The sequence below is a fragment of the Melanerpes formicivorus genome, unplaced genomic scaffold (genome assembly GCF_026170545.1).
Source record: "Melanerpes formicivorus ecotype bairdi unplaced genomic scaffold, bMelFor1.0.p_v2 SCAF_14, whole genome shotgun sequence".
Lineage (NCBI taxonomy): Eukaryota > Metazoa > Chordata > Aves > Piciformes > Picidae > Melanerpes > Melanerpes formicivorus.
Genome location: NW_027142366.1, coordinates 1,844,946 through 1,860,308, shown reverse-complemented (window position 1 = coordinate 1,860,308; position 15,363 = coordinate 1,844,946). Strand labels below are relative to the sequence as shown.

Here is a 15,363-nt window from a genome sequence, read left to right as displayed (position 1 = left end):
TCCCTGCCATGGGCAGGGACACCTCACACTACAGCAGGTTGCTCACAGCCACATCCAGCCTGGCCTTAAAAACCTCCAGGGATGAGGCTTCTACTGGATGATCCTTGAGGTCCCTTCCAACCCTGACAGTTCTATGACTCTGATTGCTCTGTGCTGGCCTTTGCAGGGGCAGCTGCTCTCTGCTGGGGGTGCTTCTGCTGGTTGGCCCTCACTGAGCCTCCACCTCCTGTCTTTGATCTTGGCTTTAGCGTGCAGCAAACCCTAACTGTGCCTCACTTTGTGCAGTGCAGTTGTGTTGATCAGGACTTAGAGTCCAGGGGAGGCTCTAAAGGTGCTGAGGGGCCTGGAGCATCTCTGTGGGGAGGGAAGGCTGAGAGCCCTGGGGCTGTGGAGCCTGGAGAAGAGCAGCCCCAGAGGGGATCTGAGCAATGCTCAGCAAGAGCTAAAGGGTGGAGGGGAAGAGGATGGAGACAGACTCAGAAAAGCTGTGGTGCCCAGCCACAGGACAAAAGTGAACAGGCACGAACTGTAACCCAGGAGGTTTCACCTGGACAGGAGGAGCAACTTCTTTGGGGTGAGGGTGTTGGAGCCCTGGGGCAGGCTGCCCAGAGAGGTTGTGGAGTCTCCTTGTCTGGAGAGATTCCAATCCCCCCTGGCCACTGTGCTCCTGGGCAAGCTGCTGTGGGTGCCCTGCTGGAGCAGGGGGGTTGGACTGGACAATCTCCAGAGATCCAACCTTCCCCCTCCCTCTTCCATGCTGGGATTCTATGACTTGGGAACAAGTCAGTCATAAGACTGGATTGCAGGTCCTCTGGCCTCCCATGGCATTGGGGTGGTTGAAAGGGAGCAAAGTATGTGTGGCTTCCCTCAGACATTTTTCACACCCTTTTATTATCATGACAGCAGGACTAGCTAATCTGTGAGTGCTCTTTCCCAGAAGCAAAGATGTCAGATCACCAGAAGTGCCAGCTCTTCTTGGAAGTGCTTCTCTGGGATCCTTCAAGTGTGAAGAACACTTAACCCCCCTGCTTTATCCAGCAGATTCTGCAGTAATTTGCTAGGCAAAAGGTCATTAATCAGATTAGGAGGAAGCTCTTCACTGTGAGCTCCTCACTGACCTGGGTAGCACAGAGAGATGATAGTTGCCCCATCCCTGAAAACAGCCCAGGTCAGGCTGTCTGGGGCTCTGAACAACCTGTTGTAGTTGAAGACCTTTCTGCTGACTCTAGGAACTTCTAAAGGTCCTTTCCAACCCAAAGCAGTCTGGGATTCTATGAGCTTTCAAATTATTTCCAGACTTGGTATCTACAGTAAAAAAATATTATGGTTTGGTCTTCTATGAGCTCATAGAAGACAAAACTCTTGGCAGTGACTTGGGCAGAGGTACCTGGATTTAAGGCACCTCTGTGAGAGGCTGCTGGAGTCTCTGTTCTGAGAGCCTGCACCACAGAAATGCATCAGCTACAGGGGCAGCTTGGACCAGAGCCTGCAGATTCCTCCAGATCAGTGCAGAAGCAGCAGAAAACCTCGGGGAGATGGAGCACTGTGTAGCTGTTGGTTTGTGAGGCACCAAAATCCAGAGCTGCTCTCCTGGTCCAGGCGTCCCGGTGGGGAAGCAGAGGGGGAGAGGCAGTGGGCACCCAGGGCCCTCTGGGGTGTGAAGCTCCTCTTGCTGGCTTGTTTAATGATAAATGCTCTGAGGCCACTAATGAGTTACTAATTCAGTGACTGTGGGGCTGGGGATGAGGCAGGAGGCAGAGAATGATGGAGGACAACTCCACTGCTGGGTCCTTCACCCCCTGGCTGCAGTTCAGCGTTGCTGACCTTGTTGTCGTGGTGGTTTATTTCTCCTTAAACATTGCAGTGGGAGTATGGGTAAGAGTGGTCTGTTCCCTTTCTGCTGTGCACCAGGGGAGCTTTAGGCTGGGTATTGGGAAGCATTTCTGCACCAAGAAGGCTGCCAGGCGTTGGACCAGGCTGCCCAGGGAGGTGGTGGTGGTGGAGTCACCATCTCTGGAGGTGTTTAAAAGATGTTTGGATGAGGAGCTTGGGGGCATGGTGTGACAGCTGTGTACAGGGAGGTGTTAGGTTAGGCTTGGACTTGATGATCTTAAGGTCTTTTCCAGCCAGGTGATTCTGTGACTTTATACAGCTGGTTTGGGTTTGTTTTGTTTGCTTTCTGTTTGGTTGGGGTTTTTCTCCCCAGGGCTGGTTGCTCTGTGAGGAGTACTTTGTATTTTGACATCCCCTACTCTTGCAGCTTGCACTTTGTGTGTTGTGCAGCCCTCTGCCCCTTCCACTCCCTATAGGAAGACTTCAGCATAAGGAGAAACTTCTTTGGTGTGAGGCTGCTGGGGACCTGGAGCAGGCTGCCCAGGGGGGCTGTGGAGTCTCCTTCTCTGGAGAGATTCCAACCCCAGGTGGCCATTGTGCTCCTGGGCAAGCTGCTGTGGGTGCCCTGCTTTGGCAGTGGGGTCAGACTGGGTGAGCTCCAGAGGTCCCTTCCAGCCCTCCCCATGCTGGGATTCTGGACAGTTCATCACAGAGTGTGCACAGCAAGGCAGAAAGCTGCAAACTTGCACAGTCCATTTCCTTATCATGGAGAATGCATGAGGATGCAGTGCAGGCAGAACAGAAGGGTTGGGCTAAATGATCTCCAGAAGTCCCTTCCAACCCCCACCCCTGGGCTTCTGTGACTCCCACAGCCTGAGAACACAATGGAATTAACCACGGCACAAACCTCTCCCCTGCCCTCTGCCCTGCTGGGCGTTAGCAGATCTGCTGCTCCGCTGTTAGAGGCTATTGAGACAAACGTCCTGCTGAGCAGGAGGAGCCCTCAGCTCCCCGTGGTTTCAGACAAAGCCTCTCCGAGAGCCATTTGTTCTGCCCCACGGAAAAATCCCAGCCAAAGCTGGGCCTTATTAGCCAGGCTGTCTGCTGGGGACGGCAGGAGGAGAGGCACAGCCTCTGCTTCCCCCTCTCGGGATGTCTCCTCTGCTGTTCCTGGCTCCGGGTACTCGGGGTGCAGCCTCTGCTTTGTGTAATTAAGCCGGAGCTGCAGAGCTCCCATTAATTATCCAGAGTCTCCTTGTCTGGGAGACTCGGTTCTTGGTGCCTTGTCTGGGTTTGTAAGGGAGGGTGCTCGGTGCTGATGTTTTCTCCTCCCAGTCTTCATGCAGGGTGAACAGGAACACCATCAGTGGCTATTTCCTTGCTGGCAGAGACATGGTGTGGTGGTCAGTAAGTAGAGACAGACTCCTGTCCTGCTGCTGGCACCCTGGGCAGCAGGGACACCCAGCACTGCTGTCCCTCCCACGGAGCTTCCTCTTTCCCCACCACCTCCCCACACTGCCCCCAGCCCTCTGCACCTCCTTCTGCTGGGATTTGTGTCCTCAGAGCTCTGTTTTCCTTCTCATTGCATGAAGGACGCTGGAGGTTGTTTGGTCTCCTTGTAGGCTGCTCTGTGCTTGGGGGTGGTGGTGTTGTAATCAAACATCTTATCTCCATCAGCCCCATGTGCTCCTGGAGGCTCCAACAAGACATGGGTGTCCCCAGTTTCTGTTTTCATTCCTCTTACTTCAGTGTGATCTCAACCAGCTGGTTGTAGGTCCTTGCTGTGCCTGGCACTGGCTGCTTGCACAGGGCCCCCCCAGGCTGGGTGTGTGACTGCTGTGGTAAATGCAGCAGCCTGTGGTGGCTTCTCATCCTCCAGAGGACAACAAAGTCCATCCAAAGCCCACAGGGGATGCCCAGACGAGCTGGATGGATGGGGGCACTCTTTGTCAGGGTTCAAACCTCCCTGGACTGGAGGCTGTTCAAGGGGTTTCTGGCAAAATATGTCCATGTCCCTTCATCACATGTGCTTGGCCACACTTGGCTTTTAAAAGTGGTGGGGATGGGGCTGGGATGGGGCTGCAGCTTTGGGGGCTGGGATGGGGCTGCTGCTTGGGGCTGCAGCTTTGGGGGCTGGGCTGGGGCTGCTGATAGGGGGCTGGGCTGGGGCTGGGCTGGGGCTGCAGCTTTGGGGGCTGGGATGGGGCTGCTGATAGGGGGCTGGGCTGGGGCTGCTGCTTGGGGCTGGGCTGGGGCTTCTAGCTGCATGCTCTGCTGCTGTTCAGACACTGTTTCTGCCTCCCTCAGGGCTGTGCTGCTGGGGGAAGCACCAAAGCCGGTCCAGTTGGCATGACTGCCATGCCAAGCTGCAGAGAGCTGGTGGCTGGGCCCTCACAACATCTCCTGTGCTCTCCCTCAGATCGGTGCCTCTCTCTTTGCCAGCAGTGAAGGCTCAGGGCTGTTCATCGGGCTGGCTGGGACCGGTGCTGCCGGGGGCATCGCCGTCACCGGCTTCGAGCTGAACGTAAGGGACGTGGCACGGCACTAGGGACAGGAGTTTCTTGTGCCATGCCACAGCACCTTCCTGCAACAGGCTTGGGAGGAGCCCTGCAGGGGGTAATTAATGCAAGCCTGCTAACTCAGCTCCTCCAGCTCACGTCTGGTGCACACAGAGTGAGCCTGGAGTCAACTCAAGTCCAGCTGCTCAGGGACAAGGATCTTTCAGAGCAGAGCTTTCTAGTGCAGCCCCTCCGGGATCCTGACACCAGGTTCCTGGTGGCTTCCCCACACATTGTAGCCAAAGTCCTTGGATTCTGCAGCAAAACAAAAATGGCTTTGGCTTGCGTGGTGCTCAAGGAGTTAGTGGGAAACCCCTGGTCAGGAGCTGAAGGGCTGAGGGGACACCAAGGCTGCTGTGGGGTGTCCACCATAATCTTCTGCACAGCTGTCTGCCATCTGAAGCCATCTGGAGATGTAAATGAGCACTTGAGCCAGGGCTGGGTCAGGAGTGGTGGGCAGGATCTAGCAGTCAATGCTGAGCTGTAGCAGGATCAGTGTTTCTTCTGCCTGTTCCATGTTCCTCCTTCCCAACAGGCCACTTATGCTCTCCTGGCCCTAGCCTGGGTGTTTGTGCCAGTCTACATCTCGTCTGGGGTACGTACAGCATCCCTGTGCCTGCTGCAGGGAGTGTGGCCCCAGCCAGGCCCCCTGCTCCCTGCATGGCTCTCACTGCTGTCCTTCAAGACTCCTGAGCTCTGCTCCGAGGGTACAGCTGTGTCCTGGCTTCCCTGGGACAATCCCTGAAGGAGAAGGCCTGGACAGGACAGCAATCACTCTCCTTGCCCCTGACAGATCGTGACGATGCCTGAGTATCTCCAGCGAAGGTTCGGAGGGGAGAGGATCCGGATGTACCTCTCTGTCCTCTCACTCCTGCTCTCCATCTTCACCAAAATCTCTGTGAGTAGCTCCAGCTCAGCCCCACCACAAATCCACGACTGATTTCCAGCAGACAAAAGGTCATTTGGGGGCTCACACCTCAGGTAGCCAAGTCAGGGGGAGAGCAGCTGCTGCAGGGGGGAGCAGGGCAGATGCTGTCGGTTTGTAGGTGGATCCAGCAGCAATGCTTGTGTCCAGCTGGCCCCAGCAGATGCATGGCTATGTGTCAGGATCCCCAGGCTCGTGGTGCAGTCACCCTGGAGCACAGGTTGTGTAGGAAATGTGCTCAGAGGCTGAGTTGCATCGTCTGGGTTTTATTCCATGCTTTCCAGCATCCCCGGGGGACCCAGCAGAGCCAGGAACTGAACTGGGAATGCATTCATGGCTTCAGGGCATGCAGGCTTTCCAGGGGAAAGGAAACCCTGCTGCAGCTGTCAGATGCCCAGCCCTGCACAGAAGGTGGCTGATTTTCTGCGACTTTTCCATAGGGATGTTTTTTCCACCCGTGTTGGCCTCCTTCCCAGCTCCCCTGGGCGCACCCTCTGCTCCTGCTGCCCGCTCGGTAGCCGTGGGAAGAGGGAACGCGGCTTAGGAGGCAGTGACACCCAGCCTGGGGCAGGCTGGAGAGAGACAGGCACAGACAGCCCCGGGGGGCTGGAGACAGCGAGGCGAGATCAAGAGCAAACAACTCAGGAAGGATCTGGAGAGGGAAAGCCGCTGGAGGGAGTGGTCCTGCACCGCCGCCTGGGATGGAGCGGGCGGATCTGATCCGGGCTCTGCTGGCGCTTCCACCCTGCCCTGGGTAAAAGCAAAAGCTGCTTTTGCAGGTGGCTGGCAGCAAGAAATGTGCTGCTGCTGCGGGTGGCTGGCTGCCAGAAGTGGCTCTCTGCAGGGCAGGAGGCTTGGAGCTGAGAGGGTTCCCCCGCGGTGCGGCGCTCAGCTCTTGCCAGCTCCCTGCTTCCCAAACAAGCTCCGGCTTGGCTGGGTGCAGCCTTGCTCCCTGCTGCCCAAACTCCGGCTTGCCTGAGACATCTCGAACTACAGCAGGTTGCTCAGAGTCCCAAACAGCCTGCAAGGAATGTTTTCAGGGATGGGGCATCGACCACCTCTCCGGACAGCCTGGGTGAGGGTCTCACCACCCTCAGTGTGAAAAAGCCTCTTCCTGCTCTGCAGTCTGAATGTCCCTCTGTTAGGTGAAACCACCAGCCCTTGTACTGTCACAACAGATCCTGCTCAGAAGTCTGCCCCCAGCTTTCTGCTCTGCTCCTTTAAGCACTGAAAGACCACCAGAAGGTCTCCCTGGAGCCTTCTCTTCTCCAGGCTGAACAACCCCAACTCTCTCAGCCTGGCCTCACAGCAGAGGGCTCCCAAGCTTCTGATCATTGTTGTGGCTTCCTCTGGCCCCGCTGCAACAGGTCCATGCCCCTCTTGTGCTGGGACTCATGTCCTGTCCTGCTGGAAGACATTCTTCCCATAAAAAAAGTGATCTTTAGACCCCCACAGTTTAGGGCACTGTAGGTCCCAGGACCTGCCTCCTGAGAACAGTCTGGTGGCTGCTGGAGCACCAGTGCAGTTGGCACCTTTGGGCAGTGCCACTTTGCTTAGTCCAAGTCCTGTTGTCCCTCCTGGTCTGTTGTCTCTCCTGGTCTGCTGTCCCTCCTCCCCTGCATGCTGCTCTGCCATGCTCCTGGTGAAGGCCCAGAGGAGCTTGAGGGAGGTGCTGCAGCATCTGTCTGTGGTGTTGATCCCTGGGAATCCCTGCTGGCACTTCAAAGGAAGGACTGGGAGCTGGGGTAGGGTTTGTGGTGGAGGTTTGCTCCTGGTAGTCTGAAGAACAAAATCATAGAACTGCAGACTCATAGAATCAACCAGGCTGGAAGAGACCTCCAAGATCACCAAGCCCAGCTCATCAGCCAACCCTAACTGATCAACCAGACCATGGCACTGAGTGCCTCATCCAGGCACTTCCAGGGATGCTGACCCCAGCCCCTCCCTGGGCAGCGATTCCAAGGGGCAATCTCTCTTTCTGTGAAGAACTTCTTGCTCAGATCAAGCCTAAGCTTCCCCCTGCACAGCTTGAGACTGTGTCCTCTTGTTCTGGTGCTGGTTGCCTGGGGGAAGAGACCAACCCCCACCTGGCTACAACCTCCCTTCATCACTAGTTTGAGGGCTGGATGGTTTTGAGTCTCCTTGCAGACCATCCCCTCCCCTCTCCCAAGGCAGTGCTCTGCCAGGCTGGGGCTGTGTGTTTGATCTCTTTGCTTGCCAGCCTCCCCATGGCTCTGCCCAGAAGGGTTAGATGGCTCTCCAAATTCCTTCTCAGCCTGGGAGATGCTTGTGGTGTCACCCCTTGCCTGACACCAGATGGACCTGGAGATGACCTCTGCGCCGTGCTTGCGCTGCCTGGAACCTCTGTGGTTCTCCCGGCCCTGCTCAGCACAGCCCTGTGTTTGGAGCCTGCTGGGCACTCCCAAGTGCCTCTTCCTGTGCCTTTTCTCAGCCAGGGCTCCAGGTTCTTTGGTCTGCTGGGTTTTCTCTGATCTCTGAGTCACAGAGGATGCAGCAGAAGAGGACTCAGCCTAATGAGGGGATTATCTTGGCATCTGGCTCCCTTCATGGTAAATCTCCCAAACAAAGGTCCTTCCCAGCAGTGGCTTGGGATGAATGCAGACATGCTAGGTGTTGCCAGACTGACCCACAAAGGGGTGACCACAGTGGGGAGCCTGGGAGGAGAGAGTGAAACTCACAGCAATTAGGCAGTGCTAACTCCTGGTGCTCCTCACTGGGGCTGTCTCAAAGCCCAGGACCAGCTGGGCTTCTGTCTTCTGCTCTCTTTGCAGCCCTTGTGTTTGTGGCTGGATCTCTGCTCCCTCTTCTCCAGAGCTGAGGCATGGCCTCAGTGCTGCTCCCTTGGCTCCTTAGCTGGGGCAGAGAGGGATGGCAGGGTGGAGTTCACCCTGTGGTGGACCTCAACCTTCAGCATTTCACGGCAAGGTGCAACAGGGCAGCCCAAAGCCCTGCTGAGAGCTGGGGTGCCTTGTCTAGGAACATGTGAGGAGTTGCACAGGTCTTGGTGAGGAGCCCCTGGAGACTCCTCTGTACCCTGGGTGACTTGCTCTACCCAGGCTTTGGCCTCCCCAGCTGTTAAATGCAAGCTGTGTTTAAAGCCATCTGTCACTGGGGAGGCATCAGAGGTGTTGGGTAAGAACGAGTTTCCAGATGAGGTCACCAGTGGAGGCAAGGAGCTCACTGCATTGCAAGACCTGACTTCAAAGGCTTCTCCTCTCCTCTGGCAGCTGAAAGGGCTCATTTCTCTCTCTCTCTTTTTGTTAATGAATAGATCATGCCTGCTTTTAATGAGCTTGTTTTTGTATCTGGGATGGTTATTAATGACTTGGTCACATGCACTCTTATTTTTTTCCCACCCCAGCAGAATTAAGAGGAAGGGAGGTGGAGAGACACCTCTGCTTCCTCATAGCAAAGGCTTGGGCTCACTTGCAGGCCACTGCAGAAGTGATTAAGCATTGAGAAAGTCAGGGGAAGGAGTGACGAAATCTCTTGTCCAGGGCTGAATCTGCACTGCTGAGCACTGAGGAAGGGCTGCTGGAGAAGCAAGGAGTTACTGGGGGGCATGGCTTTGCCTGGTGCTGAGGTGACAAGTGGTGAATCCCTCCAAGGGGCACTGGGACCCCCAGAAGATGCCAAGGATGCTTGGCTGGCTCTGTGCTAGGGAAGCTCGAGATAGTTTGGGTTCTCACTTCTGGTTGTGTGGGGAGGAGATGGCTGGGGAGCCCTGGCTGGGCAGCCCTGGCTGGGGAGCCCTGGCTGGGGGAGCCCTGGCTGGGGCAGCCCTGGCTGGGGAGCCCTGGCTGGGGGGGCCCTGGCTGGGGGGGCCCTGGCTGGGGGGGCCCTGGCTGGGGAGCCCTGGCTGGGGAGCCCTGGCTGGGACTTTTCTGCCCTGGCTGGGGAGCCCTGGCTGGGGAGCCCTGGCTGGGACTTTTCTGCCCTGGCTGGGGAGCCTTGGCTGGGGAGCCCTGGCTGGGCAGCCCTGGCTGGGGCTTTTCTGCCTTGCAGCTGCAGTCTGCACTGCATGATGGCTTTGCTGTCTGCTGGTCTCTGGGGTATCAGACTCTGGTTGGATTGCATTTGAGGTGGAAAGGTATCAGAGGAGACAGTGGTAGAGGTTCTGGCATGGTTGTCCATGAGTTGCTTCCTCCTCAGCAGGACATTCCAGGGCTGAATTGCCTCTTGGTGCTGGCAAAGGCTCTCCCACAGACATGGCCAAGCCCCTGTGCAGCTGAGGACATGCAGTGCCTGCCTTGGGAATGCCAGGCATGACTGTGGAGTAAAGCCTGCCCCAGGTGGATCCTCAGGATGGGGGCCAAGTGCTCCTCTGGCTTGGTTTGTGATTCCATCACCCTGCTGCCTGGTGGTGTAGGCTCACCTGCTGGGAAAGGGCCTTCATGCTGTGCTGAGGCTGGATGTCTGCTCACCCCCTGGGTGTCATGGCTGATGGAGCCTTGCTGAGCTGCACATGCCCTGTAGTGGTCCTTCCATTGCCTGGCCCTGCAGGGCTCCTCTCCATGCCCTGATGGCAGTCCCCAGCCCCTGCATGGCAAACGTGCTGGAGCAGAGCTGGGAAGAGGCAGGGCAGGGCTGGGGGGAGGAGATGTGATATGGGAAATGGCACCAGTCCTCCACACTGCTAATCCCAAGTGACTGCTCCACATGACCAGGCAAGACAGCCCTGCTGCTTGGGGGGTGGATTCTGGAGGTGTGTGAGGGAAGATGTCAGAGCTGGGCTGATGTCTTGGCTCTGGGAAGCCCTCATGGCTTCAGGCAAGGGTGTGGAGCCAGCTCCTCTTTGCCTCCTCCTGCCCCTTCTGGCCTCATTTCCTTCTCCAAACAAGGGTTTTGTGAAGGTCCCCCAGCTGAGCACTGGGCATGGCTGGATCCCAGCTGAGGGTGGAGACGTGGTGGTGCCTTGGGCACTGCCTCCTCTGCCTGGTCCTCTCCTCCTGCAGCGTTGCTGCTTTGGTTGGAGGAGCTGTCCTGGCTCCCTCTGAGCCTCTGCTCTGCACCTGATTTCCACAAGAGCCTGACCTGACCTTGCTGTGCTGGTCCAGCCCTGGCATGGGTGGGAGGTGGTGGTGGCAGTCATCTCGAGGGAGTTTGGCAGCTGGGTGACCTGACCTGCAGGGCTGTGAAGGTCTCTCTGGGCAGAGGAACACTTCTGGTGACCCTCTGGGGTGTGAGATGGGTGCAGGAGATGCTGGGGCTGCTGGAGGCAGTGTGTTGGATGTGGAATTGGCTTTTCCTTCCGTGCTGGGGCTGCCCATCTGTGGTTCTCACTGTGGAATGGCTGCAGAGGTTGAAACACTGCTTGGAGCCCCCAGAGAGCAGGGCAGCAGCTTCCTCTGCCCCACCAGCACCCACCTGAGCACCACTAACTGGCACAAGCAACAGAGCTGCTCCATCCATCACTAATGGCACCAGAAAGCACCCTGAGCAGTCTCTGCACCTGGCAGGAGATCCCCTCCTGCCCCCAGCAGCATTCTTTAGGCTTGCTGCCACCCTTCTGACTGGTCTGACAGCCCAGACTGTAGAGCTGCAGCTGGGGAGGGGAGAGCTGGTCCTTGGCAGGCTCCTCACTGGCAGCATGGGTGCCAGGGGGTGAATCCTGCCAAGCAGAACACGAAACACCAGCTGCAGCCACCCCTCTGCCTCGGCCCTGCGGGGCAGCTGGGGTGCAGAGGCAGCATGAGGGAGCTGGGCTGGGTTGAGGTGGCTTGGGCTGCCTCTGGGGAGCACCCAAGGGTGCTGCTGTTCTGGAGGTGCACAGCCCCTTGTTGGTAACAGATGCCCCATCTCCAGGGCTCTGCAGAGGACAGGGTGGGATGCCACCTGGAGAGCTTTGTGCTCCTCTCCTGGAGGGCTTTGTGCTCCTCTCCTGGAGAGCTTTGTGCTCCTCTCCTGGAGAGCTTTGTGCTCCTCTTCTGGAGAGCTTTGTGCTCCTCTTCTGGAGAGCTTTGTGCTCCTCTTCTGGAGAGCTTTGTGCTCCTCTTCTGGAGAGCTTTGTGCTCCTCTCCTGGAGAGCTTTGTGCTCCTCTTCTGGAGGGCTTTGTGCTCCTCTCCTGGAGAGCTTTGTGCTCCTCTCCTGGAGAGCTTTGTGCTCCTCTCCTGGAGGGCAGGTAGCCTGTGACCCCCCTGCAGCAGTGACCTGGCCACCCCTGTGGGACCCTGGGCTCCAGTGCTGCCTCTGGGAGGTGTTCTCCTGGCATGTGCAGGGCACTGTCCTCACAGTCCCCACAGTGCTGACCACTTCCCTGCCCTGCTGCCCTCGGGTGCTGCCTAGCCAGGGGCTGCCACCTGCCCCAGCCTCTGTTGCGTCTTCCCCACACAGACAGACCTCTACTCAGGGGCCCTCTTCGTGCAAGTCTGCCTGGGCTGGGACCTTTACCTCTCCACTGTCCTGATGCTGGTGGTCACAGGGCTCTACACCATTGCAGGTAGGTTGGTCCTCACCTGCTGCCCTCAGTCATTCTTCTCTGCCTGAGCCACACCACTGCTCCTCTGCCTTTGGTTTGATTTTGTTGTCAGGTTTGGTTTGGGTTTTCCCTCCTGGAAGGTCCTTGGGGATTTTTACTGGCAGGGTTCCTGCTCCCTGCTCTAGCAGCCAGCATCTGAGGATCCTTCTTGAGTGTCAGCTGAGGCCATGACTCAGTGCATGACCTCTCCTTTGTCATCAGGGCTTTTCAGTTGCAATAACTCCTCCTCCACCAGACAGCTCAATGCTTTCCTGTGTGTGCACCCATTTGTACCTGCAACAGTCAGGGCTTCTCCCAGCACAGGGCCATGTCATCTGCTGTGCAATCTGTAGCCCTGACCCAGCTCATTTCCCTCTCTCTTGCCCTGCCCTCCAACACAGCCTGCTGCCAGCCCTCTGCAAAGCTTTCAGGAATACTTCTTGCCCACCGTGTGGGGTCAGCTGGGTTTGGAGCTTTTGTGAGGGGGAGGCAATGAGGGTTTGGAGCTGGAGTTGGAAACTGTGGGCTCCTGGCTTGCAGTCCTGCTCTCAGAATGCCAGCATGGCTGGGGGCCAGAGGGACCTGTGGAGATCATCCAGTCCAACCCCTGCTAAAGCAGGGCACCCACAGCAGCTTGCCCAGGAACACACTGGCCAGGGGGGGTTGGAATCTCTCTAGAGGAGACTCCACTACCTCTGTGGGCAGCCTCTTGGACCATCTGTCCCTTCCAGGCTTTGGAGGTTTGGGCTGGGACATTCCCTCCTCTGGTAGTGCCAGGGCAGAGACCTGGCAGCAAACTCTCCCTCCCTACCTCATCCCAGCCCCACAATAGGAAGCACTTGAAGTCCTATCCTAGACATGGTGGATTTTGCAAGACTTGAGTTTTAAGCAGATCCCATCATGGGTTTTTTCCTGCCTACAAGGCTTGTGGTGGAGTAAAGCATGAGCTCAGGCAGAGGGTGTGAGCCTTGCACCACCCTGATCCTGAGAACAGCCCTTCAGATCCCAGGGAGGGTGCAGCTCTCAATTCCCAGCATGTGAGGTTTTGCCCCATTTTCTCCAGCTCTGCTGCTCCTTGGTGCTTTTGCTCATGTGCTGAGCAATTGCTCTCTGGCTTGGTAAGGAGGTCCTGAGCTTGCAGCAGGTCTGGAGGGAGGACTTGGGCTGGAGAAGGAGAAAGGCAGCTGGCTGGGTGGCCAGGAGGGACCCCACTGGGCATCAGGGGCTGGATAAAACGAGCTGCAGGGCTGGGAGGAGAGCTGAGGCGTGTGTGACAGCCAGGCCTGGCTCAGGGTTAGGCAGAGCTGGGTGAATGGTGGCCCTTGAGGAAACCATGAGGCTCAGGGAGGCTGAATGCCCTTCGCAGCTCCCTTCCAGCCCAAACCAGCCTGGGATTCCATGGCCAGCGTCCTGCATCTGCTCTCCTTGCTGAAGCATCCGAAATTCCAGGGCTAGTTGGTGTCTTGTCACCTGTGTGGGCCCATGGGGCTGCATCCCCCCCTGCTGCCATCCCTGCTGCTCCCCTGCCCTGCAGCTCCTGTGGCTGCTCTCCCCGGCTCCATCTCCCCGCCGAGGAGCTGCTCCCCCCCACCTCCAGCGGCAGCCCCCTCCAGGCAGTGGCGGCAGGGCCAGGCTGGTGACAGATGAGTCCCCCCGGGCGTGGGCAGCTCTGCCGGGACCTCCCGAGGCAGGTGGCGGCAGCGCTGTGCCCTGCTGTCCCGCAGGGGGGCTGGCGGCTGTCATCTACACGGACGCGCTGCAGACGCTGATCATGGTGCTGGGAGCCGTCCTGCTGGCAGCGAGAGGTAAGAGCTGCCGCAGCACACAGCCCCCTGCCGGGGCCACCTTCTCTCCTCCACCTGGGTGGGCTCACAAATCACTGAAAAGCTTCACTCAAGCCATTTGGTGACCCAGATGCCCCGCAGGGCTCGGGCTCATAACAGTCTCCCAAAGGAGGTCTGTGTCCCCCCTGCCCCTGTGCTGCCCCTGAGTGCCATTCTCCTGGTGAGGAGGTCAGGAAACACCTCCCTGGTCCTCCCTGACCCAGCACTGGTGACCTGCTCCATGTGTTTCCCTCTAGTCTGTGAGCTCCAGCAGACTGATCAAGCACTGACAGCTAAGCAGCATTTCCAGTCTGGCATTTCCAGTGGAGTCAAAGCCTCCAGAGAGGATCCCACTGCAGAGGGATGTGTGGCAGAAGGTGCTGCCAGGCCAAGGCACTGCTGCAGGGGGTTGCCTGCAGAGCAGGGTGCTGTAATTTCCTCCTGGCTGGAGTGAGTGTGGTTGGTTCATCACCAGCCCTTCCTGAAGGCTCAGCACTGTTGTGTCTCTCTGCATTTAGCCACAGAGCAGCCTTGCAAGGCTGGAAGCTTTCATCAGCCCTGTTCTGCCAAGGGGCTCTTGGCCCTGAGGAGTAGGACACAAGAAGTCAAGTCCCAGCTTCAAAGGCAGGTGTTTAACTACAGAGGACAAGTTCCAGAGGCACTCCTGAGGTGATTTCCACCATCTCCTGGAGGAGGCTGCTTAGGTGGGCAGGTAGCAAAGGCTTTGACCCAGCGCCACGCAGGAGCTCTGCTGTGGACGTGGGAGCAGCTCCAGACCTGCAGACAGTCCTGCCCCACAGCTGCTCCCCTGTGCAAAGGCAGAGCTTGCCCCTGGGCAGGCCCTGCAACCCAGCCAGGTAGGGTCACAAAACTCAGATGGAAGTACAGAAACTTCCTGGAGAAGTGGCAGTAACAGCAACTGCCCCAGCAAGGAGCTGCACCAGGCAGAGCAGCACATTGCCTGCCCCAGCAAGACCTGAACTTTGTGTTAGGTGCTTGGAGCTTGCTGATGGTTGTCTGGAGGTGCAGTTAGCCATGGGGCAAGCAGGGGCTCAGGTCTGGGGAGCTTGGCTGGGTGCAGCAATGCAGAGGCTGAGCACAAGGGCAGGTGGCCCAGGCTGCTCCAGCAGCTGCACAGCTCGGTTGGCTTTGGCCTGGGCAGCCTGCAAGCCTGGCATGGTGTGCCAGGGCAGCCAGAAGACAAGCTGCTGGTCACACAGGGGTCTCAGGAGCCCACAGGAGCTGGGGGCTGCTTTTCTGCAGCTGTTGTCAGGCTCACCTGAGAGGTGAGCCTCTCCATGCTTTGGCTTGTTTGCAGCTTCAGACCATGGCAGCTGCAGCAGAGGTGCACTCATTGCTGACAGTCCCTGCTAAGCTGGGCCTGGCCCAGGGCCACTCTGCCCAGACCTCTGCTGCTGAAGGGATGGCAACACATGCTCCTTGGCTCTGAGGCTGCATCTCCAAAGGGAGAGCAGGAGGCAAAGGATACAAATGGAGCCCAGGAACACCCACCTGAAGGTGAGGAGAAACTTCTTTGCTGTGAGGGTGCCAGAGGCCTGGAGCAGGCTGCCCAGAGAGGTTGTGGAGTCTCCTCTGGAGGATGTCAAGACCCAGCTGGATGTGTTTCTGTGTGACCTGCCCTGGGTGATCCTGCTTTGGCAGGGGGGTTGGACTGGGGGACCTCTGGAGCTCCCTCCCAACCCCTGTGATTCCATGATCCCCTTGGTGCAGTGCTGAGCAGAGCA

At 57.8% G+C, this 15,363-nt stretch overlaps 1 protein-coding gene across 4 annotated transcripts in view; it reads left to right on the top strand.

The window, feature by feature from the left end:
• The first annotated feature begins 1,741 nt into the window (after positions 1 to 1,741).
• SLC5A10 (solute carrier family 5 member 10) overlaps positions 1,742 to 15,363 on the top strand; it is a 48,327-nt gene continuing 34,705 nt past the window's right edge. For 2 of the 4 annotated variants that reach the window (XM_068146530.1, XM_068146533.1), the window contains exons 1-7: positions 1,742 to 1,875; positions 3,169 to 3,240; positions 4,253 to 4,357; positions 4,927 to 4,986; positions 5,185 to 5,289; positions 11,672 to 11,777; positions 13,520 to 13,600. In XM_068146530.1, coding sequence (XP_068002631.1) covers positions 1,762 to 1,875; positions 3,169 to 3,240; positions 4,253 to 4,357; positions 4,927 to 4,986; positions 5,185 to 5,289; positions 11,672 to 11,777; positions 13,520 to 13,600 — 643 coding nt within the window. In that variant the 5' untranslated portion in view covers positions 1,742 to 1,761. The remainder of the gene's footprint in view (positions 1,876 to 3,168; positions 3,241 to 4,252; positions 4,358 to 4,926; positions 4,987 to 5,184; positions 5,290 to 11,671; positions 11,778 to 13,519; positions 13,601 to 15,363) is intronic. The other 2 variants (XM_068146532.1, XM_068146531.1) reach the window with 2 other exon arrangements.